The sequence below is a fragment of the Mixophyes fleayi genome, chromosome 2 (genome assembly GCF_038048845.1).
Source record: "Mixophyes fleayi isolate aMixFle1 chromosome 2, aMixFle1.hap1, whole genome shotgun sequence".
In the NCBI taxonomy this organism is placed as follows: domain Eukaryota; kingdom Metazoa; phylum Chordata; class Amphibia; order Anura; family Limnodynastidae; genus Mixophyes; species Mixophyes fleayi.
The window spans coordinates 181,256,172-181,283,467 of record NC_134403.1 but is presented as its reverse complement, the minus strand read 5'-3'; the positions used below and the strand labels follow the sequence as shown (position 1 = coordinate 181,283,467).

At 44.2% G+C, this 27,296-nt stretch overlaps 1 protein-coding gene across 1 annotated transcript in view; it reads right to left on the bottom strand.

The window, feature by feature from the left end:
- Positions 1-27,296, bottom strand: part of LOC142139875 (uncharacterized) — a 187,628-nt gene that overhangs the window by 88,510 nt on the left and 71,822 nt on the right. The window contains exons 5-6 of the mRNA XM_075197734.1: positions 22,814-22,915; positions 5,374-5,442 (exon numbers count right to left, since the gene is read on the bottom strand). Coding sequence (XP_075053835.1) covers positions 5,374-5,442; positions 22,814-22,915 — 171 coding nt within the window. The remainder of the gene's footprint in view (positions 1-5,373; positions 5,443-22,813; positions 22,916-27,296) is intronic.

Genomic DNA, 27,296 nt, shown 5'->3' with positions numbered 1-27,296 from the left:
TCGGACTTGTCGTAACAGGAAGGATCAAAAACGATATTTCTTCATGATGCAGGGCACCAATCTGAAGGGTTACTGGAGACGTACTCTGGGTGATGAGACCGTTGATGAGACGTGATCCATCTATAGCCGTCACAGTAATGGGTGTTTTTAAGGTAATCACTGGTAGAGACCATTGATTTACTAATGATTTGGAAATAAAATTTCCTGCTGCTCCGGAATCAATCAATGCCTGTGGCTCAAAGGTTTTGGTAGCAAAGGAAATAGTCACATCAAAAGCGCAGACTTTAGATTTCATAGACGATGGAGAGGACTGCAGGAACCCTAACCTTATCTCCCCAGTATTGGTTAGAGCCCGGCATCTCCTGGGACAAGAATTGAGCATATGCGTAGAATCGGCACAATAGATACAAAGTCTATTCTTTATTCTTCGGTCCCTCTCCTCTAAAGTTAATTTGGAGCGACCTATCTCCATGGGTATCACCGGAGATGAAGCTGGGTGAAATTGAGGATTTGAGAGAGGAGGTGTTTTAACCGAAGTTGTTTTCTCAGGTTCTCTTTCACGAAACCTCAGGTCTACCCGATGGCAAAGAGAGATCAAATCTTCTAAAGAGGAGGGTAGTTCTTGTGAAGTCAGTGCGTTTTTAATTTTATCGGAAAGCCCCTGCCAGAAGGCGGCAACTAGTGCTTCAGTGTTCCACTGAAGTTCAGAGGCTAAGATCCTAAATCGAATGACGTACTGAGCCACAGTGCGAGATCCTTGGCGAAGACGGAGAATGCTGGATGCAGCGGAAATGACACGACCTGGTTCATCGAATACACTTCGGAACGTGGAAATAAACTCGGCACTATCCTGTAACAATGGATCGTTTCTTTCCCACAGAGGGGAAGCCCATGCGAGAGCTTGTCCAGAAAACAATGAAATAAGATAGGCCACTCTGGAACGATGGGTAGAAAAATTTTGAGGTTGGAGCTCAAAATGAACTGAGCATTGAGTAAGAAAACCCCTACAAGTTTTGGGGTCTCCATCGTATTTTGACGGAGTAGGCAGGTGAAGCGTGGAAGCTGTAAACACCTGGGATGGCACTGGGGAAACGGAGGAAGGCACAGGAGCATCAACAGTAGTTGTGGCATCTTGTACAGACGGTCTTTGGGAGGCTAAGGCCTGGTAACACCGCAGTAAATGCCGTTGGCGAACTTCCTGTTGCTCAATACGAGTAACCAGATGCCGCAGCATCTCTTTGGCTGTAGGTTCCGTATCTGGGTCTGTCATGGCCTGATCTTACTGTCACGGGCACTAGGAGTCTTTACCCAGGGATCACCAGATGGTAGGCTTACCAGAGCAATGTAGATGGTAATCGAATACTCTGGTAGCTAGGTGATCACGGAACATGAAATGATGGCCGATGAGATGCTCAGGAAAGTCTATGACTAGCAACACTGGTAATAATGAGGTAATAATACACAAGGAACTGTATGGACAAGGACACGTGAAGATAGTCAGTGGTCTGCGATAGCAAGTTGTACCACTGCTATAGGGAGGAGGAATGTCCAACAGAATCAAGGAGGTGATGAGAGTCAGCGGTCTGCGGGTAGCAAGTTGTACCGCTGTCTGAGTGAAGGAATGGAATCCAAGTGGAGGTATCCGGGTAGTCAGTGGTCTGCGGCAGCAAGTTGTACCACTGCTATGTGAGAGGATGATGGAACAGGTGATAACGGAAACAGGGATCAGTGGTCTGACATCAGCAAGTTGTACCACTGAATATATATGTGAGGAGGTGCACAGGGGAAGACTGCAACACAGGATATACACAGGCACCTTATACACGATCCACTGTAATATGCACAATATAGATATACATATAGATATAAATGACTGAGCAGGTCTGCAATCTAGAAAGTCTCTTGAAGTAGTCCAGCACAATAATAACACAGTCAATGATGGCAATAGACTCAGCGGATAGCAGACTCCAGAGAGAACCAAACACAGTCCAGCAAGATATGCAATACACAGCACAGTCAATGAGAAGTATGCATACCGTGGTTCAGCAGTAGCAGTCAGATGGGATAGCAGCGGTACCTGAGCGGCGGGAGGCCGCCTGTATAGAAAGTCCCTGGATAGGTGAGGCAGCGGTCTAGCAGGTGCAGCGCACAGGTGAGTAGACCAACAGGGACACGAATTCACAGGAGTCAGCAACACGTGGAACTGGACTCATAGGAGACCCAGGAGAATGGAGATGATCCAGCAGAGGGTAGTAGATGAGATACAAATCAAATGCTGACAGGAGGGTAGAGACCAGTGGAACACGTGAAGGCGTGGAGAGTGGATCAGCAAGAGATGGAGGATAGCGCTGACCACAGCAGCAGGACTCAGCGGCACACGGAGGTAACCAGTAGCAACCACAGGAACCAACAGCGATGGGAAACAGGAGTGCAGCGCAGGGCAGGAGCTGTTGATCATGAAGTGTAGCAGATGGTAATGAAAGCGGCAGGCTCGAGGAAGTCACAGCAAAGATGAGATGAGACTGTAGTGCACGGAGGCAGCGGATAGTAATCAGCTGGCAGTCACGATGAACACAGGCGAGTTGCAAGCAGGAGACTGTAGTGCACGGAGGCCGCGGATAGTAATCAGCTGGCAGTCACGATGTTGAACACAGGCGAGTTGCCAGCAGGAGACTGTAGTGCACGGAGGCCGCGGATAGTAATCAGCTGGCAGTCACGATGTTGAACACAGGCGAGTTGCCAGCAGGAAACTGTAGTGCACGGAGGCAGCGGATAGGAATCAGCAAACAGACTTGATGAGAAGCAGGTGAGTGAAGTAAAAGCTGGAGTGCACGGGGGCAGCAGATAGCAATGAGCAAACAGTAACATAGAATAAACTAACGTTGAAGTGGTTTAGAAGACTGTAGTGCACGGAGGCAGCGGATAGGAATCAGCAAACAGTCCTGATGATACAGTTGATGGTAGAAGTGGTTTAGAAGCCTGTAGTGCACGGAGGCAGCGGATAGGAATCAGCAAACAGTCATGATGATACAGTTGATGGTAGAAGTGGTATGGAACCACAGAAGTAGAAATGGTTTGGAAACCACAGGAATCAGCAGTGCTGAATACACGAGTAATACAGGAACACCTTCAGAGACTCATGAGGAATGAGACTCCAAGATCAGGCAACGTGGTGTTGACCACAGGTGCTTAATATAGGGAGGTTGCCTGATCTGCCAATTGAGTTAAAGGGGTATACACTGAAGTATAGAAAAGGGCAGGAGGAAACAGCAGGGAGGGACAGAAGTGTTTCAGCTCTGACAGGAGCAAGAGCCCAATCAGACTTGTCAACCCTGTCCTGTGAGAGAAACAGCTGACATTTAATGTGAGAAGTCTGAGGAGAAAACTGAATCTAAATGAATGATTAACCCCTGTTTTTTTTATTATTTGATGGGACTGTGTATTGTGTTTCTTGTTATTAGGTAGATTGGGACTTGGTGGGAAGGCCTGAAGATAATTTGTACACCCCTTTGCAGGACTGTGATAAACTATCAGGGGTGGTGATAGGAAAATATAGCTAGGGATCAGATATTGATATATATTATAAACCTCAGACTAGTGACATTCGTTGCAGTGAAGTACAGAGGAGAGATGGCTCACTGCAGGACTGGGCCTGTGTAATAGGACGAGACACGAGGAAAGTGTGTACACATCTAACAACTTCAAGTCATATTCCTCCGGGATAAAGACAGACTACAAATTGTGCTTATTAGAAAAGTGAGGGATACTACAGAGTGCAACTATTAAAAGAGATTTGTGTTTGACAAAGCTAAGGAAAGCTGACACCAACAACTTTATTCTGGAGCTTTTTCCACCATAGTCAACTGTTTCTGGGATAGAGAAGTGGAGAGACATTTGCTTGTCATTAATTTCCTCATAAGACCACTTAACTGCATTCTATTGCTAAATATGCCTATATTGACATGTTAAGTTAGTGGATATGTGTTGAGTTTAGAGTGTACTATTGCTAGACATTATTACAGTTGGTGAATAATTGCAAATAGGCATTTAAGGTAGGGGTACATCTTTGCAAAGGTAAAAAAGGTTAAGTTATTGCATTGTAGTTGTTTTAAAGGGTTACTTTTAAAATACAGTTTATATAAGAGATATTCTATTTTGGTATATATAAAGTCTAACTAGACATGAAAATCCTTTGAGAGCACGCAACCAATCAATAAAAGTGCTGGTGTGGCTTTCAAAGACCAATTTGCCTATTGCTGTCTCTTTCTGTGTGTGCCTTTGGTTTTGTTAGTAGGGGGCGGAGGGTTCCTTGGCCTGTCTCTGGTGTTGCTTGTCAAGAACACTATCCAAGAAGAGCCTACTGCACTCAAACCAAGGTGGAGGCACTGCGCTAACTGAGAATAGAAGTAAAGGAAACACCACAGGTCACAATACAATTTATATAGACACCCAGCTGATCTACAGGAAAGGGGATGTTACATAACCTAATATATTAATGTCTAGTGGCATGTGTTAGTCTGTCTGTGTGTGGAAAAAATAAAACCAAGCTGCAGCGCCACCTGCTGGGCAGAGTTATACACTGACCTACTAAATTCCTAGTGTGTGTGGAAAAAAAAATTCAGAAAGGGCTGAAATTTGGTATACTAAGATGTTTTTAATTTGTTAATTTAGTTTGTTAATTGTTAAAAGTGTTTATAAAGATTTTAAAAAAATATATATATATTTCTTGAAGGAGAAGTGACAGTTGGGAGTGGTTGATGGTTGCCGGGGGTGACAGTGGGGAGTTTTTAACACCTTAAGTAGCTTGATTTGACTAGAATGCATGAGTATCATGCACGGGTTAACTGACCTACTAAATTCTTAGTGTGTGTGGGAAAAAACCCCTCAAAAAGGGCTGAAATTTGGTATACTGACATTATTGACGAGTTGAGGGGTCAAACTCATTTTCGTGAGGTAATTTTACCTCATGAACACACATGTGTACAGTGGCGGATCCAGGGGGTTGCGATTGGGGAAATCGCCCCCCCCCCCCCCCCCTAGCAGGGGTTTGCTGCCGACAGTATTTGCAGGTCCGTTTGGCAGTGACAGTGTGCTGCCCGGCTGCTCTGATTGTGTTTTAAACACAATCAGAGCGGCCAGGCAGCACACTGTCCCTGCCTGTCACTGCCGAGCGGACCTGCACATACTGTGCAGCCCCCGGCAACCTCAGAAGTCGGAAAGGGGGCGGGGCCTAAATCTCCTCGCCCTAACATCCCCCTGGGAACAAACATTTTCTAGAATGCATGAGTATCATGCATGGGTTAACTTGTAATTACTATGTATTTAAAAAGCATGTTTAAAATACATACAGCATTATAACTCTTTTTTTTGTACCTGAGACATGAGAGTATCACATGCGGAGGCCATGCCTAAACCAATTGATATGCCAGTTACATTAATAACCTGTGAAGAAAAACATACACATATCAAATGAGGAAACATTTTAGGCCATAGTATGTGGGTGCTTTGAACCTTGCAATTTTCAATCCAGAAACCGAGGTACTATTAATGTAAATTGCCCACCGAGTTAGATAATACTTTACACTTAGCACATTATTCCACTGGCAAAGAAGTATGTTTTCAGGGCACTTAGCTGACAAACTGCTGTATACTGGATAGAAAACTATGATGGTCAATAGCACCCATGTGCTACAGCCCTTTATGCAAATCCCTAAGTTCAAAGCAAAAATGCCTTATTTAATAATTATGTGTAGCTTTTCAATTGCAACAAATGTATCACTGAATATAGGGGACACACATATTCTACTTTTTTTAAAAAACAAATTATTTTTGCAAGGTCATATGAACATTACAACCAACTGTCAAAGTCAAAAAATTGGATGAAGTAAATCAAATTGAATAATATTGTTTTACCATGCGATTGCGATTAGTACGTCACGTGTTATGACGCAATCGCACGGATAAATAACACACACATACACTTACACTGACACATTCACTTGTAAATAGTTCACCTTAAAAATAGTTCCAACACACAGTCATTTATAATCAAATGTAATAGAGTTTATAGTTAAATATAATAATGTTAAAAGCACTTTATTGACATCTATGGTTCAGGTTTGGTATCATTCTAATCCCCTATTTATCCTCAAACATCTGTTCCTATCGGCTAAGAGATCGCACCTACTTCCGGAAGTTATGGAGTATAGGGAAATAATGATCAGAATGGTATTGTGTGTGTGATGTAAATAGACCAGTTTGAACAAGCTTTCGGCGGGAAGATTAGTATGCAGCTGTTGAACTATGCATACTGACCTATGAACTGCAATATACTGGACTGTCCTGAAGCCTGAACCTATGGAAACATGCCAAATCATCTCTATTGTTTTTAATTTAACACCAGCTGTATCTAGGCAGGGGCTCTGGGACCAACAGACAGTCTTTTTGACCACAGACTTCAGGATTGAATGACTGTATGATGGATCCAGGGCGCCTGCATATGTATCAGCTGTACTTATTTTATTGAATTGTATCCTGCTACTTTTTGCTATTAAATCTAAATGTGCATTGGAACCACACAAATCGCAGCGAACAATGATTATTGGTAGGCGATGAAATAACTTTAATGCAACAATGAAAGTTCTTATACAAACATAGGAGATAAAATAATAACTGCGTCCAGTGCAGCTTCATGGCTTCCATGAATATTGGTACTATAAAATAGATTGTCAGGCGCCGTCTCAGTCATACTCCCTCTTGGCGGAGACGACGCCTGTCACAACCGCTCTGCCCAGGTGGTTGCCGGGCAACTGAATAGCCGTGCCTCCCAACCCTGTCAGGCGCCTGCGCAGTAGCTCGTCCCATTGCTGGGCAACGGGACGCTTTTCCCGGCACTTCCTGTGCCTATTCCACGGAGCCTGTCAGCTGCCTTCTGCCTCTATTTAAACCTGGCTCTGGCGCCATTAGGGTGCCAGAGTAACAGGTTCCTGCCTCTAGCTCCCACTGTGTTCGTGCCTCGTGTTTGGACCCGGCTTCTACGACCATTCTCTAGTCTCTGCATTCCTGTTGTGACCCGGCTAGCTGACCATTCTCTATTCTGTGTGACCCATCATTTTCCTGCGACCTTGGCCTGTTTTGTCATCGCTGTTGGATTCTCCTTCTGTACCTCGTATACCAATTGGCTTGACCCGGACCGTCTGACTCCTCTTCACTACACCAGTAACTGTCTGATAGGACCGCGACCTGCGTACCCTGTGCAGCGAAGCCCATACTTCCTTGCGGGGGTCCCTGATGATAACCAGGGTTATGTTAGACTCCGCACCTATCTGCTCAGTAGTGCTAATTCTGGTTAGTGTTCCTCTCTATCCGTGCCTGACATAGATATAATGTATGACCAGGAATTTTTAAGAGTACAGAGCAGAGAAGAGGGAAACAATAAAAGAGAGAGAGAGAAGAGATAGAGGAAAGGGAAAGGAGAGAGAGAGGAAAGAGAGAGGAGTGAGAGAGGAGAGAGAAAGAAGTGGCGTAGCGTGGCTTGGTTGAGGTTGCGAAGAGTTAGAAGAGAAGATTGAGACAGGAGAGGACTGAGAACAATACAAGGTCAGGCAAAGGGAGAGCGGGCTTGCAAAAAGGAGAGCCATGGGTCCCAAACCTTGGTGAAAGATTTTAAGGTGTTGCGTAGGATGCTAGTCATATATTCCATGTACTGTGTCTGCCAATGTTTATTAATTATGGTCTGAAAAGATGGGGGAGTCTGCTGCCTCCAGTTGGCTGCAATTTGTGGCTGCCGAGAGAATGCATCTAATCAACTTATTCCAGTGTCAGGTCGCCGTGGGGGCTCCCAATGGTAGGAGAATAAATTTAGAATCCAGGGGCATTTCAACCTAGAGAATTGATTGAATTAGATGTTTCACATCAGTCCAAAAGCGATTTAACTTTAGACACATCCAACAAATATGGAGGAAGGTACCCTCGTGGACAAGCAACAATCGCCAACAACAATCAGAATAATTAGGGAGGATTCTATGGAGTCGAGAGGGCACATAGTACAGTGGAACAACACCTTATAGATATTGTCTATTATTTTGACACAGATAGAACTAGAGGTAACATTCTCATGGATCTCAGACCACTCTTCTTCTAAGAAAGTTTAACCAAGGTATCTTTCCCAGGCCAGTTTGTGTGGGTCCCAGAGACCAGAAGTGGATGGAGCAAGTTCATAGTATAGAGTAGAGATGAGAATTTTCGTGAAGGTATGATGCAAACAGAGAGCTTCAAGAGTGGTGGAAAGGTTGAAAGAGAAACGAGATTTGATTGTGCTGTGGAAATGGCAAATGTGCATATATTGGTATTTTGGGAATAGGTAGATGGGATTGGATGTTTGCAAATTGGGGAAATGTTGCAGTAGAAGTGAGGTCATTAAGGTGTCTGACTCCCCACAAGAGCCACAGCTGGAACGCACTGGGTTTATGTCCCATGGAGAAATCAGGGGAGTTAAATAATGGTATTACTGGAGTGGAGTGAGGAGAGAGACTGTATTTGTGAGAAAACGAGTCCCAAACCGCTAAAGAGTGTGAAATGACTGTGTGAAGAAGAGAGTGTTTTGGGCGACGAGCCTTTGGGAGCCAGAGGAGAGTAGATGGTGAGATCAGTCCCAGTATCACGGTCCGGAGACAGGATAGGAACCCAGTGGCAGGGAGGAAGGCTGGCTAACAGGAGATGAGATAGAAGAAAGGTCAAACAAGCCGGGTTTGGTACACAGAGAGGCGTAGAGGTCCAAAGTTGGGGCAGAAGCGAAGTGGAAGGCAAGCCGAGGTCGGTACACGTGTAGTAGATGCTGGTAGACAGGAACAGCAACAGGAGAAGGAGCTAGATCACAGGCACAGAGCACAATAATCAGGCATTGGAGACAGGAACTGGCCAGGCTTTTATAGGAAGTCAAGGGGTGGAGCTTAGGCATGCTGGAAGATCAGGAGATCAGTGGAACTGATCTAGAACACAGAATAAAGGCAAGGAACTGTCCGGCAGCCAGAATAGCTCAGTCAGCAGAGCAGCAGTCCACAGAGGCAGAAGCCCTGGTTTCAAATCTTGACACCCAGACCTTCAGCCTGAATACTGATCCAGACTGTGGATGATTCATACCCACACCACAGAACACATTGAGCGAGTTGGGCGGAGAGGTAGTAGTGTCGGAGGTCAGGGATGCCCCACCCTTCTCCCGAAAGAACCTCTGGAGGACCTTGAGTCGAACCCAGTGGCGTTTACCAGACCAGAAAACATTGGGGGGGGGACACAGATGTGTAGGGTATGAAAAAGACTTAGCAATCTGGGGAGGATATTCATCTTGATAGCATTAATATGAGATATAAAGTTGTGACCAAGCGACAAGGTCTTGTTTTATTTGGGTAAGGATGCAAGGGAAGTTTCCATGGAAAAGGTGATGGTGATGTTTTGTAATAAATACCCAAAGGTATTTGATTTTTTGGAGTCGCCAGTGGAAAGGGAATACGCGCTCAAGCTATAGCTTGTCTGGTGTGGAAACATAAAATTCCAGAACCTCAGTCTTGTCCAAGTTGACCTTGTGGCCCGAAAAGTGGCTATAGAGGTCCAGCTCAGCTTGGAGGGAATGTAGAGAGACAGTAGGGTGAGCAATGGACATCAGTATGTCATCTGCATAGAGCAGAATACTTTGCGCAGAGGAGTCTACCTGTTTACCAGCTATCATCTGATTAGCCCAAATTCTGGCAGCCAAAGGCTCAATAACAAGAGCAAAAATGAACGAGAGAGAGAGGGCAGCCTTGACGAATGCCGTTTCAGATAGTAAAGCTCAGAGCTCAGACCGTTTGCTGAGATTGCAGCTGAAGGGGAGCATTATAGAGCCCAAATGCCATTCAGAGAATCCCATAGCTCAGAACACCCTATCCATGAAAGACAAGGAGATGCAATAGAACGCCTTTTTAGCGTCAATGCCATGAGTAAAGATGGAAGTTTATCACAATGAATTGTATGTATCAGGTCAATAACCCTCCTGGTATTGTCAGAGGCTTGCCGCCCTGGAATAAAGCCTACTTGGTCAGGATGGGTGAGGGAAGGCAGCAGCGGGTTCAATCTGGAGGTCATGATTTTAGCATAGGTTTTTAGATCCACCTTGAGTAACAAAATAGGTCTATAGCTAGCACAAAGAGAAGGGTCTTTCAGTGGCTTCGGAATGACAATAATGTTAGCCCCCTCTAGCACCTTGTTAAAAAACTTTGTCAGGTGCTGGAGAAGCACCTGACGAACTTTTTATAGTATTGTGGGCTGAATCCATCAAGACCCAGAGTAGATGAAGCCTTCAGGGATTTAATGGCATGAGGAACCTCAAGGAGGGTAATGTCTGAGTTTAGAGAAGATAGCTTTGTTGGAGTAATTTTGGGAAGAGGAATAGATATAAGGTAATCCTCCAGAGTGGGTGTCAAGGGGAAGAGTAAAAATTCCAGACTATTGCCGTCGGGTCGTAGGTGAGTTCATCTGTGGGAGAAATGCTGAATTTTGTCTATATGGTCCAAGGCCATTTTCTTGCAAAGCTTTCTAGCGAGTACTAAGTCAACTTTACCAGCTTTGTTGTAATAACGCTGTTGGAGTTTCTGCATGGTGGTTGATGCCCTACGGGAGAGGAGGGTGTTAAATTGACCCTTTAGCGAGTCAAGCTGAGAAAGTAGGATCAGGTTGAGGTGGACATGGTGTTGGACGAGGAGCAAGGCAACTTTGCGTTCTAAGGATAACACTTCCTCTGCGGCCTTTCTCCGGGAAGTAGCGGCCAAATTAATCAGATGTCCTCGATTGTAGCTTTGTGATCCTCTCAAAAGATACCCAAAATTACATCAGGAGTAAAGTTTTCAAGAAAATAATTGGAGATCGATTTTTTAAAGTGCCACCTACCCCATTGTGGAGGGTGTTTAAAAAGATCAAGGAGGAATAACATCCCAGAGTGATCATCCAAGAGAGAGGAGTTATGCCTGCTTGAGTCACGTAGGAGGTAAGGGATTTGGAGACATGTAACATGACTGCGCTTGAATATACCTAGTGGGGGGGTCGGAAAAGTGGGTGTAGTCCCTAGCGTTCGATTTACAAAGCCGCCAGGTGTTGTAGAGACAGTTGAGGATGAGCAATGTAGCAAGAGAGGTGGATTAAGGGAAGGGAGGAGTGGGGCAGGAGACATGTCCAAGACAGGATCAAGGACAACATTGAAGTCTCCTCCGACGATCACGAGACTCCACACAAACTGCTCAATGCATTTGAAAAGCCTGGAAAAAAAGGGCTTTTGTTTCTGATTTGGTGCATAAACTGATACTAGGGTGACAGGAACAGAGTGGAGGGTGCCCCCCCCCCATTTACAGGAAATGGTCCTCAGAGTCTGCATAAGTAGAGAAGTGTATGAAGGGACTTTATTGTAGATCAAAATAGCCACGCCCCATTTCTTACAATCCGCAGAGACAAAGCAGGTCTGAGAAAACTACTTACCTTGGAGTTGGGAGTGGGCTCCAGTAAGGTGTGTTTCTTGCAGGAAAACAACGTCAGCTCTTATATAAATGACCAGGGACTGGGGAAGGAAATATGGAGTCCATCTTTGAAACATGTAGTAAGAATGCAAAATGGAAAAATTAAGGAAGCCACAAGAGAAAGAGGGGAAAGGAAGGAAATGAGACAGCCCAATTGGGGAAAAACCCAAGAGTGATAGGAACCCATGGGGGGTTCGAAGACATAGTGGAGAAACTATACATAAGTAGTAGAACAATGTCGAACGGTACGTGGGGGGTGGTCCTGAAGCTAAGGAAGCAGGAGACCAGGACCAGGGGACCCACGGCAGATAACAACAGGCATAAATCACAACAGATATAAGTAGCTGGTGAACAGTATACAAAAATCAATCCCCTATTAATGATATTAAATTGAACTGTAGGGTAGGGGAAGTGGGGAGAGAGGGAAGGAGGGAAAGGGATTATTCCTAGCCACTCATAGCAAATAACCAGGAGGGTTAAATGGAAATGTCAGAACAGTATAATGTCACAACGATTAGAACTATACAACTAATTGAACAGAATAGAGGACTTAAACCGTGACGGATCAGAGGAACTTGCAATCAGGTTCGAGATGCCCGGAGCTCCATCCTATAAAGAGGTCAGCCTGTAAAATCAAACTAGATAAAGAACAGACATCAAAAAATTAGAAAAATCAACAGAAGTCATATCAGGGTAGAGTAGCATCTTGAGTTCACTTTGAGAAATACGGTTATTAGAGGTGAAGACTGTGAGGCTGACGTCACAGGAAGGATGTCCAGCTTAGCAGGTCCTGACCTTGATCCAGCGGTTTAATGAAATGAGAGGTGTTGGCCACAAAACCCTGTAGTTGGAACTGAAAGCCCCAGCAGTAATGGATATTGTGCTGGTGAAGTATCCTAGTAACAGGCTGCAAGTCGTTTTTGAATCGCAGAAGGTGCAAGGTCCTTAAACAGTTGGATGTCCATGTCACGGATGGAAAGAACAGACTTGTCTCTAGTAGCTGTTTGAATGCGGTCTATAGTATGATAATAGTGCAAACCGATTGGCCCGCTGTGCTTCGTGAGCCCAATCCAGAAGGCAGTCTGCATCAGAAAGTTCCGGAAGAATGTGGAGAAAAAGGTCCTTGACAAAAAGATCCGTCTTGATACTTCTTCAGCAACATTTCTGATGCGAATGTTGTTGCGACAAGAACGATTTTTTCGGAGTTCTCCTGTTTTTCTATCAGGGCCTCGACTTCATCGTGCAGGCGAGAGAGTTCCTTGTCAAGTACATACTGTGAGTGGCAAAGGTTTGTTTGTTTTTGTTTCCAGGGCGTCTGTTCTAGTGACAAGCTGTCAGGCCGCAGGCCTTCTGAGAAGTATACGGAACAGAACACTAACCGGTATTAGCGCCACTGAACTAGCAGGTGCGGAGTCTAACATACCCCTGGTGTTCGCCAGGGACCCCCGCAAGGGGGTTTGGACTTCGCTGCACAGGGTACGCAGGTCGCGGTCCTATTAGCCAGTTGCCGGTGTAGTGTAGAAGGGTCAGACGGTCCGGGTCAAAGCCAATCAGGAATGTACGGTACCAGGGAGAATCCGGGAGAATGGTCAGCAAGCCGAGGTCGAAGTACAAGATGGGTCACAGACAATAGGATGGTCGCCAAGCCGGGTCACACGGAGAGCAGAATATAGGCACAATGCGGGACAAGGAAGCAGGAACCAGAATACTAGGATAAACCTGTTACTCTGGTACTCTAATGGCGCCAGAGCCAGGTTTAAATAGATGCTACCAGCTGATGATTGGAGGTGCCGGGAGGCGGGGATCCAGCGGGGCAGATAGCGGCCCTTTGCTAGGCAACGGGACGAGACAGGGCGCATGCGCCCGACAGGACTCTGCAACCTAGCCTACAGACCGCTGCGGCCGGAAGGAAGGAGGGCGTCCGTTCCCCGACTGACAAGGCTCAGCGAGGACAGCGCCTGACACAAGCGAGTTTATTTCGGATTTTAAATCATTAGCCGCCTTAGAAAGTTCTTAGTGGAATCTAAGGGTCAAGTGAAACTTCCTCGGTCAGTGAGGTGCCTGACACCTCAGAGCAATCCAAACATGGAGGAGAGGCTTTGAATTTAGAGCCGAAGAAGTTGGCTGAGGCCCCTGTAGCATTTTTCATTGATTTATTGGACATTGTGAGGTCAACAAAAAAACAAACAGTCAGTGAGCTTGGAGGATCGGAGAGGATTAGAGAAGGTAAGGATAAAGTAAGGAGGGAGGTGAGAGGTCGTACACCAGTCTCAGCTTGTATGAGAGGGATCCGCCTGGGTTCAGGCAAGATAAGGGAGGTCATATATTCAGTGCAGTATTAGTGACCCTCTTGAAATAGTGAAACAGTCAATGTAATCTGAGAAACACCCACAAGATGGCATTGATGCTATTAAAAAGATGTCTGTGCACTGCATAAAGAAAGGGAAAAACATCCTATTCTTTGTTGCTGTAAGTGCCCCTTAGGTGCTTGTGATTATAATCGTCAGGAGATGAGATATCTGGGTGCCGCGCAGGCTGGATGTTTTATGCGGTGCCACTTTCTCCCGCAGGCAATGCAGATTGCCAGGTAGAGATGGAATTCACCTATGTCACTGTTGCAGGACATCTCTATGGGAGTGCTCATCTCAGTAAATTGACGCAAAGTTGCTGGATCCACAGGAAGAGACAGCTTCTGTTGGAAATGGCGGCGTCACGTGGTCAACAGAGAAGGAGAGCCACGATGGCGGAGTGTCGCAGCTGTAGCCTGCAATGTCCAAGTTCCAAAAAGCAGAGAGCCAAGTTTGGCGGTTATGGTGCAAAGGTAGCCAGGCACATGTCCAATAAGTCCCGGAGGAGGACGGATGGCAGCAGGAAATGATGACCCACTAACCAGGAATGGGCTGGAAAGAGGCCTCAGCCACGTGGCACTGATGGGGGAAGATCTGTGCTTGCAACCGTCGGGGTTGACTGCGAGTCCAGAAGAGATCAACCTCAACCTATGACAGGTATAAAGCAGAAGGGAGCTCAAGATGGTACAGAAAGCCTGTAGGTTAGACAGAGCTCCCTTCTCATGCTGCTTGTCAGTGTCTCTTAAAGAGTAGAGGTTGATGTTAGGCTCCAGCTGCAGGAGTCCAGTCACAATTCAACTGTAATATGTTCAGTACTTGCAGTTTGCCTTAGTATCCACTACAGAGCAGTGTGCTCTGTCAGTGGAGAGATGTAGATCAGCGGACCGGTGCTATGAAGCCCGGGCAGATTGCAGTGACCAGGTAGGTGAGACAACTGCCTCAGTAATTGTAGGATGATAGTTGTCTGAAAAATGGCATCCGGAGAGGGCCAGGGGGAGTTGCAGCCACCGCGACTTAGGGTAGAGAGAGTAGGAACAAAGGCCGAATCACTGCGTTGTGACTCGCTTTGGGGGGTATACAGTGCCGTAACTAGACATTTCAGTGCCCTGGACGAGACAGGGCATCGGCGCCCCCCATCGAAGTGGGAGTGACATTTGCCAAGTGGGTGTGGCCAACCTAATGTGGGGGTGTGGCTAGCACTTTACTGAAAGAATTCTGCTACACAAATTTGCAAATGCATGATATATATATCTATCAGAGCCGGATTTACACCTCATGGGGCCCTAGGCAAGATATTGGTTTGGGCCATCCCCTTCACACACACATTGGCCCCTCACACACACATAATACACACACACAGTGGCCCCTCACATAGACATAATACACACACACAGTGGCCCCTCACATACACATAATATATATATATATATATATATATATATATATATATATATATATACATATATATATATATATATATATATATATACACACAAGCAATATATTATAAAGATGAGCGGGCTCGGATTCTGCTAATCCGAGCCCACCCGAACAGTGCGGATCCGACGGGATCCGAGCACTGTTTGGGTACTCCAAAGGAATCCAAAACGAGGCTATGACATCCAAGTCTCGCATCGGATCTCGCGATACTCGGATGTCATAAATACTCACCTTGCGGCCGCTATCTTCATTTCGCCTGACATCAGGGAAGAGGGAGGGTGTGTAGGGTAGTGGTGCTCCTGCGTGATCAGTGCTCTGTCCTTGCTGAGTCCAGTGGTGCTTTATGCCTGTGTCCAGTGCTCTGTCCTTGCTGAGTCCAGTGGTGCTTTTGTCCTGTGCTCTGTCCTGCTGAGTCCAGTGGTGCTTTTGTCCTGTGCTCTGTCCTGCTGAGTCCAGTGGTGCTTTGGCCAGTGTCTGTACTGCTGAGTCCAGTGTTGCTTTAGTCCTGTGCTTTGTTGTGCTAAGTCCATACAAATTTTATTTTAAAAATTATACAAAATTAATAAAAAAATAAATATTTAAGCAGTTCTAAAGAATAGGTACTGCAATCTATATTACATTTACTACGTTCATTGTTTAAGCAGTTCCAGATAATAGGTACTGCAATCTATATTACATTTACTACATTGATTTTTTAAGCAGTTCCAGAGAATAGGTACTGCAATCTATATTACATCTACTACGTTCAATTTTTAAGCAGTGCAAGAGAATAGGTACTGCAATCTATATTACATTTACTACGTTGATTTTTTAAGCAGTTCCAGAGAATAGGTACTGCAATCTATATTACATTCACTACGTTCAATTTTTAAGCAGTGCAAGAGAATAGGTACTGCAATCTATATTACATTTACTACGTTGATTGTTTAAGCAGTTCCAGAGAATAGGTACTGCAATCTATATTACATTTACTACGTTCAATTTTTAAGCAGTGCAAGAGAATAGGTACTGCAATCTATATTACATTTACTACGTTGATTTTTTAAGCAGTTCCAGAGAATAGGTACTGCAATCTATATTACATTTAATACGTTCAATTTTTAAGCAGTTCCAGAGAATAGGTACTGCAATCTATATTACATTTACTACGTTGATTTTTAAGCAGTTCCAGAGAATAGGTACTGCAATCTATATTACATTTACTATGTTCAATTTTTAAGCAGTGCAAGAGAATAGGTACTGTAATCTATATTACATTTACTACGTTGATTTTTTAAGCAGTTCCAGAGAATAGGTACTGCAATCTATATTACATTTACTACGTTCAATTTTTAAGCAGTGCAAGAGAATAGGTACTGCAATCTATATTACATTTACTACGTTCAATTTTTAAGCAGTGCAAGAGAATAGGTACTGCAATCTCTATAACATTTAATACGTTCAATTTTTAAGCAGTGCAAGAGAATAGGTACTGCAATCTATATTACAAGAGAAAGTGAGGGAGGAGCTGGTAAACCATTGCGATTCCACCAAGCATGTAGCTCTTGTGGATGAAGCCCTTCGTACACTTTGCCAGGATCCGAGGGTGGTCACTCTTTTAAAGTCAGAGGAATACATTCTGGCCACCGTGCTCGATCCTCGGTTTAAAGCGTATGTTGTGTCTCTGTTTCCGGCGGACACAAGTCTACAGAGGTGCAAAGACCTGCTGGTCAGGAAATTGTCCTCTGAAGAGGACCGTGACATGCCAACAGCTCCACCTTCATTTTCTTCCACACCTAAGGCTGCGAGGAAAAAGCTCAGTTTTCCTAAAAGACCCACTAGCGGGGATGCCGACAACATCTGGCCGGACTGAAGGACCTGCCAACCATTGCAGACATGTCTACTGTCGCTGCATTGGATGCTGTCACAATAGAAAAAATGGTGGAGGATTATTTTTCTGACACCATCCAAATAGACATGTCACACAGTCCATATTGTTACTGGCATGAAAAAAAGGCAGTTTGGAAGTCCCTGTACAAACTGGCTCTATTTTACCTGAGTTGTCCCCCTCCAGTGTGTACTCGGAAAGAGTTTTTAGTGCAGCGGGGAACCTGGTCAGTGAGTGGCGAAGGAGGTTGCTGCCGCAGAACGTTGAAAAAATGATGTTCATAAAAATGAATTATCAATTCCTCAATCAAATACAGCACTGGCCTCCAGATCCTGCAGAGGGACCTGTGGTTGTGGAGTCCAGCGGGGACGAATTGATAATGTGTGAGGATGAGGAAGTACACACTGAAGGGGGAGAGGAATCAGAGGATGAGGATGAGGACGACATCTTGCCTCAGTAGAGCCTGTTTAGTTTGTACAGGGAGAGATGAATAGCTTTTTTGGTGTGGGGGCCCAAACAAACCAATCATTTCAGCCACAGTTTGGTAGGCCCTTTCGCTGAAATGATTGATTTGTTAAAGTGCGCATGTCCTATTTCAACAACATAAGGGTGGGTGGGAGGGCCCAAGGACAATTCCATCTTGCAAATCTTTTTTTGGCATTATGTGACCGTCCAACAGTTGTTTGCCATGAGCACAAAGTAGTCATCCTATAGCAAAGCGGATTACTGCGGCCTTAACAGCTATGTCGGTGTTAGACGTGCATCCGGTGTCCGCCATCAGTGGAGTGGGATTTAGACGGTTGATGGTTTACCGCACTTAGACTCTCCTGGGGATTTGTGGTGTCAGACAACGCCAGTAACATTGTGCGGGCATTACATATGGGCAATTTCCTTTGTGGCTCCATTATCCAAGTTAAAAGGATTTTTACCTGTTGGTGTAATGATGTTATAAACACTACACTTGAAAGCTTGAGCCTTTAAATGAAAAAGTCACTTTTCATTGCACGAAGATTTGCAACAGGGACAGTTTTTTTGTTCCCAAAGTCAACAAATAACACTTCAACGCTGTCTGTCTTTGACATACTTGATGGGATCTCAATGATGAATGCTCTGTACCATGGTCGTCGAAAACAAGAGGTAGTGATGCGCTCGAACTACACCCTCAGTCTATATGCTGCAGAGAATGTAGGAGCAGCCATATGTGCAGTGGAATTTAGACCAGTTGGAGGAGGTATTGTGGCCCCGGTACCAAATTGGGTACCGGGGCCACTTCACTACGCAGTCCAGAAAGCTACCTCGGTGCAACGTTTTGGACTAAAAACAATATTGTTAGGTGTGACGTGTTCAAAATAGACTGGAAATTAGTGGAAATGATTGTTATTGAATGTTATTGAGGTTAATAATAGCGTAGGAGTGGGAAAAAACACAAAAAACTGGATTTTAGTGCTTTTTATGCTTTTTTAAATATAAATCAGAACCCAAAACCCGAAATCAGAACCAAAACCTTTCGTCAGGTGTTTTGGGAAAACAAATCAGAACCCAAAACCTCAAGCTAATCAGAACCCAAAACCCAAAACACTAAAAGTGCCGGTGCACACCCTTAATATATTACAACCACCCCCCCAAACTTACCCTTTAGCATCCACGAGCTGTGCAGTCTTCATCCCCTTCACACATGGGACGGCACCTGTCATGTGGTGCATGTCCCATGTGACACAGAGCAGGCCACACATAAGAGGGAGGGAGGAGACCAGCCACCACACTAGCCCCTCCCCCCTCTTGCGGTACCCGACCCCCCCTCCGGCGACTCGTGTGTGTGGTGGGGGGGGGGTACCGCAATTATTATTTTTTATATTTTTTTTTTACTATGTGCCACAGAGGAGAAGGTAGCGGGCGGCTGCTGCGCGCCCTCGGGCTTGCGCCCTGGGTGACGGCACCGCCCGCACCACCCTAGTTACGGCTCTGGTGGTATATATGGCACCGGAGCTCACCGTCAATGATGAGGGTGCCAGGTGAGGGTCCTCCGTTCGCCTGGTTAAAGGTATGTCCAATGGAAGTAGGAGAGCCCCAAGAGGCAGCCAGAATGTAGTGCCCGTACACCTGAGTGAACTACCTATTAAATGAGAAGGGCCAAATGGGGCACCAATACTAGTAAAAAGCACACTAGAACATGGAGCTAAGGAGAAATACGTGTCCTCGGTATTGCTGTCATGCTACTATTTTAAAAGGGAATGGCCTTTAAAAGTACAATTTTAATCGGTTGTGTCAAATAAAACATAATAGATATCTGAAGTGGGTTTTATTAATTCAAATTGCAGGACTAACTACAGAATTTGCTAGCGCTATATAAATATATGTTGATGCTGATGATGGTGATTGCATACTTTTGATTTGTATTATTAGATCATGATTCTTTTCCTTTTAGTACAATTTGGTCTTTGGAGAATATCTGTACATTTCTTAGATATCTATAGACAGAAGTAACAAATAGCACACAAATACTGAGCAGCTTTATGTTAATACTAGAGATGGGCGGACTCGGTTCCCGAGATCCGAATTCATCTGAATTTAGCCTATCCGAGTACCGAGCCGAGTAGGCTCGGTACTCGGCCGCCCCTTTCAGATTCGAAATCGAGGCAAAACGTCATTGTGACGTATTCCTTTTTCTGAGCTTGGTTCTCGCGAGATTTGAAAAGCATAAATATCAGCCTCCACAGCAATCCATCGCAATTTGACAGAGGGAGAAAGCAGGGTTAGGTCACACTGGCTATATCAGCGCAGGGACAGTGCAGTAATTGGACACATTATTGTTTGTATTCAATACAATTGTAATCTTAATACCAGTTGTTACCGCAGTAAGAGGAGAAGAGAGGAGTGGTTTTTTTTGTTCAGTTTCTGGCACTCCCAAGTGCTGTTGGGGTGTCCCCCATTCTTTTGCAGAAATTTTTCTGCCTGTCAAAAAAGTTCTATTTGGCAGCAGTGTCAAAAGAATATATTTAGCACTGCCAATTGCTTTTGGGGTGTCCCCCATTGTTTTGCAGAAATTTTTCTGGCTGTCAAAAGTCCTATTTGGCAGCAGTATCTAAAACAATTTGTAGCACTACAAGTGCTTTGGGCTCAGAATGGTTTCAAAGCAGTCCACATATGAGCAAAATGAGCAACCAGGTTCTGTCACCAGTCCTGATGGTAGTGTTCCCAGTACGTCATCTGGGAAAGGCGATGTCAAACTACACCGTCTTTTGAAATCAGACAAAAAAGCACACACCAAAAAAAAAATTTACTGTGTTGAAGCGAAACAGAAGTGTAACTGAAGAAAAGTTAACTGGCGATAAAAAAAAAATTGCCAACATGCCATTCTACACACGCAGTGGCAAAGAGAGAATGAGGCCTTCGTATTTCTCTAATAGTGGCAGATCCAAAAATGTTACCGAGCCTACATGTAGTGCACAACTACTGTTATGCGTCAAAGCTGAGCTGCAAGATAACAGTAAGGCATTAAAGGATAATGTTTGCTCTGAATCAGAAATGACACCAATTCCTGTGGAGAGTCCATCCAACAGTGGGATGTCTAATCGTGAGCATTCTGTTAGTGTACCCATAAGGAGGGGCCCTTTCAGCAGTTCTGCTGATGTGTGCCTGAACAGCCCGAGTGTAGCCGGTGATACACAAATTGAGGATGCCACTTTGGAATTAGAAGAGGATGAGGGGGAGATTTGTGTAGGCGACGAGGGCGCTAATGAGGATGTTGATGATTATGATGCAGACAGATACCAAATTGCCTTTCTCAATTTCTATTTATATTCTAGATTATATAACGGCTGAATAGTTTTCTATTTTACTCCTAGTGGAGAGGAGATCTGATGCAGACAGATACCAAACTCTCTTTGTCCATTTCTTTGTATATTCTAATTCTACAGTCTATGCAGGCTGCTTTTTTTTCTATTTTACTAGAAGTGGATGGGGGGGAGCTGATGCAGACAGATACCAAACTGCCTTTGTCCATTTCTTTATATATTCTAGTTCTACAGTCTATGCAGGCTGCTTTTTTTTCTATTTTACTACAAGTGGATGGGGGAGGGGGCTGATGCAGACAGATACCAAACTGCCTTTGTCCATTTCTTTGTATATTCTTGTTCTACAGTCTATGCAGGCTGCTTTTATTCTATTTTACTACAAGTGGATGGGGGGCGGGTGGATACAGACAGATACCAAACAGCCTTTGTCCATCTCTTTGTATATTCTAATTCTACAGTCTATGCAGGCTGATTTTTTTCTATTCAACTACAAGTGGAGGGCGGGGGGGGTCAGAGACAGCCACCAAACTACCTTGGTCCATTTATTTTTTAGATTGTTCAGTCTATCCAGGCTGCTTTTTTTCTATTCAACTACAAGTGGAGGGCGGGGGGGGGGGGGGGGGGGGCTATAGAGACAGAAACCAAACTGCCTTTGTCCATTTCTTTAGATATTTAACTAGAAGTGTAGAGTATAATATACACCCAAAGACGATGACTGCATTGCCAATAGGCTAAGATGGAGAGGAAGACAATCAGGTTCGTGTGCAGAATTAAGGACGGCCTACCAGGGATTAAACTGTTTTCTTACTAATTTATTAGCTTTAGAATTACCTTACTTATCCAAGAAACAGGTGGAGCACTAAATTTGGTTACTTTATGACCAAAAACATTGATTTTTCAACAAAACAGCAAAACAAAACAAAACCAAACCAAAACCAAAACACGCAATGGCTGTTTGGAAAAACCAAAACCAAAACACGACGGTGATCCAGATCCAAAAACAAAAACAAAACCAAAACACGGGGGTCAGTGAGCATCTCTAGTTAATACTGTGATTTAGAATTGCGCTAGGAGGTGCATCCTTCCCAACTCTAAGGCTGGATACACACTACAGAAAATTTCTCCTGATGTTACAATGTTAAAATCTGTTACGATTTTAACGACTGAAAAAAAAAAAGTCATGTGTACTCACTATACATGTTTTATAAGATTTATCTTCAGATCTGTGCTCTTCATCTGTCATAACCATAGCCTGAAAAAATCGTGACTCTGCACACTCCATAGAGATCTATGGACACTGCCAGTGGTGAGTGCAAACACACTGCAGAATTAGAACGACATTGTTCCATCGTTGAACGAGATTTTAATTTGGTTTAAAAATCAAATGAAAGGATATAATGTGCTTTGGAACAATAATCATTCATTGTTGGAGCGTACACACTAATGTGATATCGGGCCAAATAGTCATTAATCGTGTGATTGGCCAGATGGTTGGCTGAAAACCTTATAGTGTGTACCCAGCCTAAATCTGTCTACACATTTTAAATTTGTTTCCTCCTCCCTTGAAGCACAGCATGGTTTTTCTCCTTGTACCTGCCGAGATGAGCTTTTACCATACAAGTCAGGAGGAGCAAAGACAGCATCATTGGACAACTCCAGATGTTGGGGGACCTGCCAGATTAAGTGGTTCACTGAACTTCAGATAAGTTATATTGTGGATTAATGCTGAACTATGGAAGTTTTGGGTAGCTTTTAAATACATACAAATATTTTTCAATCTTTTTTGATGCAGTTCAATTTAGTTACAATACTGAAAATACTTACAGCTGCAGCAAGTGTTATTGAATCCAGCTCAATTTTGCCTAAATGCCCGCAGAATATGGAACTCACAAAAACCAAAAAAAATACCATAAGCTGAGATAGGCACTAAAATATAATCAAAACAGAAAATGTAAGTTAATATATTAGCTTCTTGAGATGAATCAACATTTTTGTTCTCATCATACGTACATTATACAATAGCTAGTATGCTGCTAAATGGATGTCAAGGGTGAGTTTTTATCTGCTACAAATGCTACAGATATGGGACTGGTCCTACCCTTTTGCCGGTGTGACCACATGAGTTTTCAATTTAGTCACATACATCACACATCGTACACACAAGATGACAGTAGTTGCTGCAAAAGCAGGGTGTCTGACACATGTAAATAAAAGTCGCAAACCACTGGACATCCTCTCTCTACTGGGGTCATGCCTGTATAGGAGTCTTTTTCAAAATGTGTTACCCATTGTAAAAATATATATTGTTGGTATTGTAATGATAGTGTTATACATTGTCATAAATGGTCTCAGGTGAATGGGCTGTGCTGCATTCCTTCCACCTTCTGTCTCTACAGAAAGCCCTAAACAGCTGGTGGCAAGTTCCAGCTAAAAAGATTGCAAGGGGTTAATACAGGAAGTGTAACTTTATCATCCTGGCATTGCCCCTTAATTAACCTGAATATGTCACCATTGTCTCAGGTTGTGGCCAGCTAGGTAGCCCAGAGTCAAACCAGCAGGTGGCCAGGGTTATATTGTTATAAGAAAAGCAGCCCTGTAGCACCCCTTTTTGAGAGAAAGACATTCTCATAGGGTCCCGCTAAGTAAGGCTACTCCTGATCCAGCCACTGTAGTGTGGTAAAACTACAGGGTAAAGAGGCAATAGTGAGACCCAGGAAAGGTTGTTGTTGTTTTTGCTTTCATCCTGGCAACAAGACTGAGCATCCTGCTGTTACATTTGCAGCTCATCGGAACTCCATGGGTCTTGTTACTTGGTGGGCCTGCTAGAGCAGGGAGACCTAGGGCTTGACCCCTACCACGCTGGTTGAGGAGAAATTATCAGGCCAAGTGTCCGGGATCAGCAAATCAGGATACCCAGGTGACTGTAACTCCTTGGGCTAGATTTACTAAGCTGCGGGTTTGAAAAAGTGAGGATGTTGCCTATAGCAACCAATCAGATTCTAGCTTTCATTTATTTAGTACCTTCTACAAAATGATAGCTAGAATCTGATTGGTTGCTATAGGCAACATCCCCACTTTTTCAAACCCGCAGTTTAGTAAATCTAGCCCCTTAAGTTAGCAAGATAATGGACAGATAATGTGGTAAACTTGCCTGGCATTCATTTACAGTCTGTCTATGATATTCTAGTAACTGTTTTTACTTTTCTAACTGCATTTGCCTGAGTGTCTATAAAACCCTAGAAGGGGTATACTTCCCTGGATTAACAAGGCACCACTGGATTGCCAGCCAACGCAAAGTGGGTATAACTGGGCCAGATAAACTTCACAGCGGTCATCTGCCAACTGAATTTTCAGGCAAGCCAGGGTGACCTGATCCATTCTATTGGATCATACTTGGTGACGCTGTCCATTTTGAAGTTACGTCACTTTGGTGTTAATATTGCTACATGAAACTTCAGGAAAACTATTTGAACCAATGAATTCTAGATATTTTTATTGAACAATTTGAACAAATGGGCCAATTTAAATATAAGCGATTTGAGAAATCATTTAATTATAATCCTTCCATTTTTCCTCATACTTCGCAAGACAAATGTTTTTAAGTAATGGACAATCAAACTTAACACATTTTAAAACAATGTTTTGCCTTAGAGTGCATCACTTTAGATTGTTTGTGTTCCATACATGAAGCAATAATACTAAATTCTAAGCAAATATGGTCACATTGCAAATAAAAAATTGCTGCCTGTAGTAAGTTAAGGGTATGAGCAGAAACGGGCAGATTCTGGTCTCATACCGAGCCCTGTCAGTTCTAGGCGAAAGCAGGGACATGCACAGCTAAAAGATACCAGGTTTAGATAGGAAGGGTTATTATTTGAATATACAACTATAATAAAAATTGTATTACTTTATTTAAACCATAAGGTCAAGTATGAGCTTATGGTATGTTTTCTGTTTATTATAATGATTAGAACTAATACTTTAAAATTAAGTTCTACAACAATTTGCTATGGGGAGTAAAAGAATTAGTGGTCTAACTGAACTTTGAAACTCAGAAAATATATTTTTCTAGCTTAGCATTACTTTCCACCAACAAACCCACTAATGCCAGGGGATATGTAGTTTTTAATGTAGATATCCCTGAGGAAATCTGCATCCATGTGTTTCTTCTTTCATGGGTCAGTATGTTTGTCACTACTAAAGGGAGTCAAGAGCTCTGAAGGAAATATACTGGGCATGGCCAGATGTATTTTTTGATTGACAGGGCTTTCAGCCAACCCAGAGTGGAATTCGACACAGGTGCTGTCTTACAGGGAATGTATACATACACTATATGGACAAAAGTATTTGGCCACACCTGTTAATTATTGAATTAAGGTGTTTCAATCAGACCCGTTGCAAGAGCTGTATAAAATCAAACGCCTAACCATGCAGTCTCCGTTTGCAAACATTTGTGATACAAAATGGGTCAGTATGAAGAGCTCAATGACTTCAAGCGTGGTACTGTGATAGGAAGCCACCTTTGCAAAAGACAATTTGTTTAATTTCATCCCTGCTGGATATTCCACAGTCAACTGTAGGTGATGGGCAGCACAGTGGCCTAGTGATTAGCACTTCTGCCTCACAACAGTTGGGTCATGAGTTCGATTCCTGACCATGGCCTTACCTGTGTGGAGTTTCTATGTTCTCCTTGTGTTTGCATGGGTTTTCTCCAGGTGCTCCGGTTTCCTCCCACACTCCAAAAACATACTGGTAGGTTAACTGGCTGCTATCAAAATTGACCCTAGTCTCTCCCTCTCTGTCTGTCTGTCTGCTAAGGCATATGGTGCGTAAAAGTCACCAACGATCAGTTGATTCCATAGTTGAAGAGTTCCGATCTTTCACTGGCATTAATGTAAGCCCAAAAAACTATGCAGCGGGGGCTTAATGGAATGGGTTTCCATGACCAAGCAGCTGGATGCAAGCCTCACATCACCAAGACCAATGGACAAGCATCAGATGCAGTGGTGTAAAGCACACTGACTCTGGACTGTGAAGCAGTGGAAGCATGTTCTGTGGAATGATGAATAACACTTCTCTGTTTAACAGTCAGATGAGGGAATCTTGGTTTGGCAGATGCTAGGCACCCTTATCTCCAGTGAAGGACAATCTTAATGTTTCAACATACCGAGTCCTTTTGGACAATGCTATGCTTCCAACTTTGTGACAACAGTTTGGGGAAGTCCTTTTTCTATTCTACCATGACTGTGGCCCAGTGCACAAAGCATGGATTACAAAGATATGGTTTGATGGGTTTGGCGTGGAAGAACTTGACTGGCCCGCACAGAGCCCTGACCTCAACCCCTGTCACTCACCGGACCGTGAGTGCCTCTTCCCGGACATTTAGGAACCGTGGCCGTCCACCATCCTGAGGGTCTGCGCATGCGCAGCCCTTTTCTATACTTCAGTGTATACTCCTTTAACTTAATTGGCAGATCAGGCAACCTCCCTATATTAAGCACCTGTGGTCACTACCACGTGGCCTGATCTTGGAGTCTCATTCCTCATGAGTCTCTGAAGGTGTTCCTGTATTACTCGTGTATTCAGCGCTGCTGATTCCTGTGGTTTCCAAACCACTTCTACTACTGTGGTTCCATACCACTTCTACCATCAACTGTATCATCATGACTGTTTGCTGATTCCTATCCGCTGCCTCCGTGCACTACAGTCTTCTACACCACTTCAACGTTATTTTATATCAATGTGACTGTTTGCTCATTGCTATCCGCTGCCTCCGTGCACTACAGTCTCCTGCTTGCAACTCGCCTGTGTTCAACATCGTGACTGCCAGCTGACTACTATCCGCTGCCTCTGTGCACTACAGTCTCCTGCTTGCAACTCGCCTGTGTTCAACATCGTGACTGCCAGCTGATTACTATCCGCTGCCTCCGTGCACTACACTCTCATCTCATCTTCGCTGTGACTTCCTCGAGACTGCCGCTTTTCATTACCATCTGCTACACTTCGTGATCTACAGCTCCTGCCCTGCGCTGCACTCCTGTTTCCCATCGCTGTTGGTTCCTGTGGTTGCTACTGGTTACCTCCGTGTGCCGCTGAGTCCTGCCGCTGTGGTCAGCGCTATCGTCCATCTCCTGCTGATCCACTCTCCACGCCTTCACGTGTTCCACTGGTCTCTACCCTCCTGTCAGCATTGGATTTGTATCTCTTCTACTACCCTCTGCTGGATCATCTCCATTCTCCTGGGTTTCCTATGAGTCCAGTTCCACGTGTTGCTGACTCCTGTGGATTCGTGTCCCTGTCGGTCTAC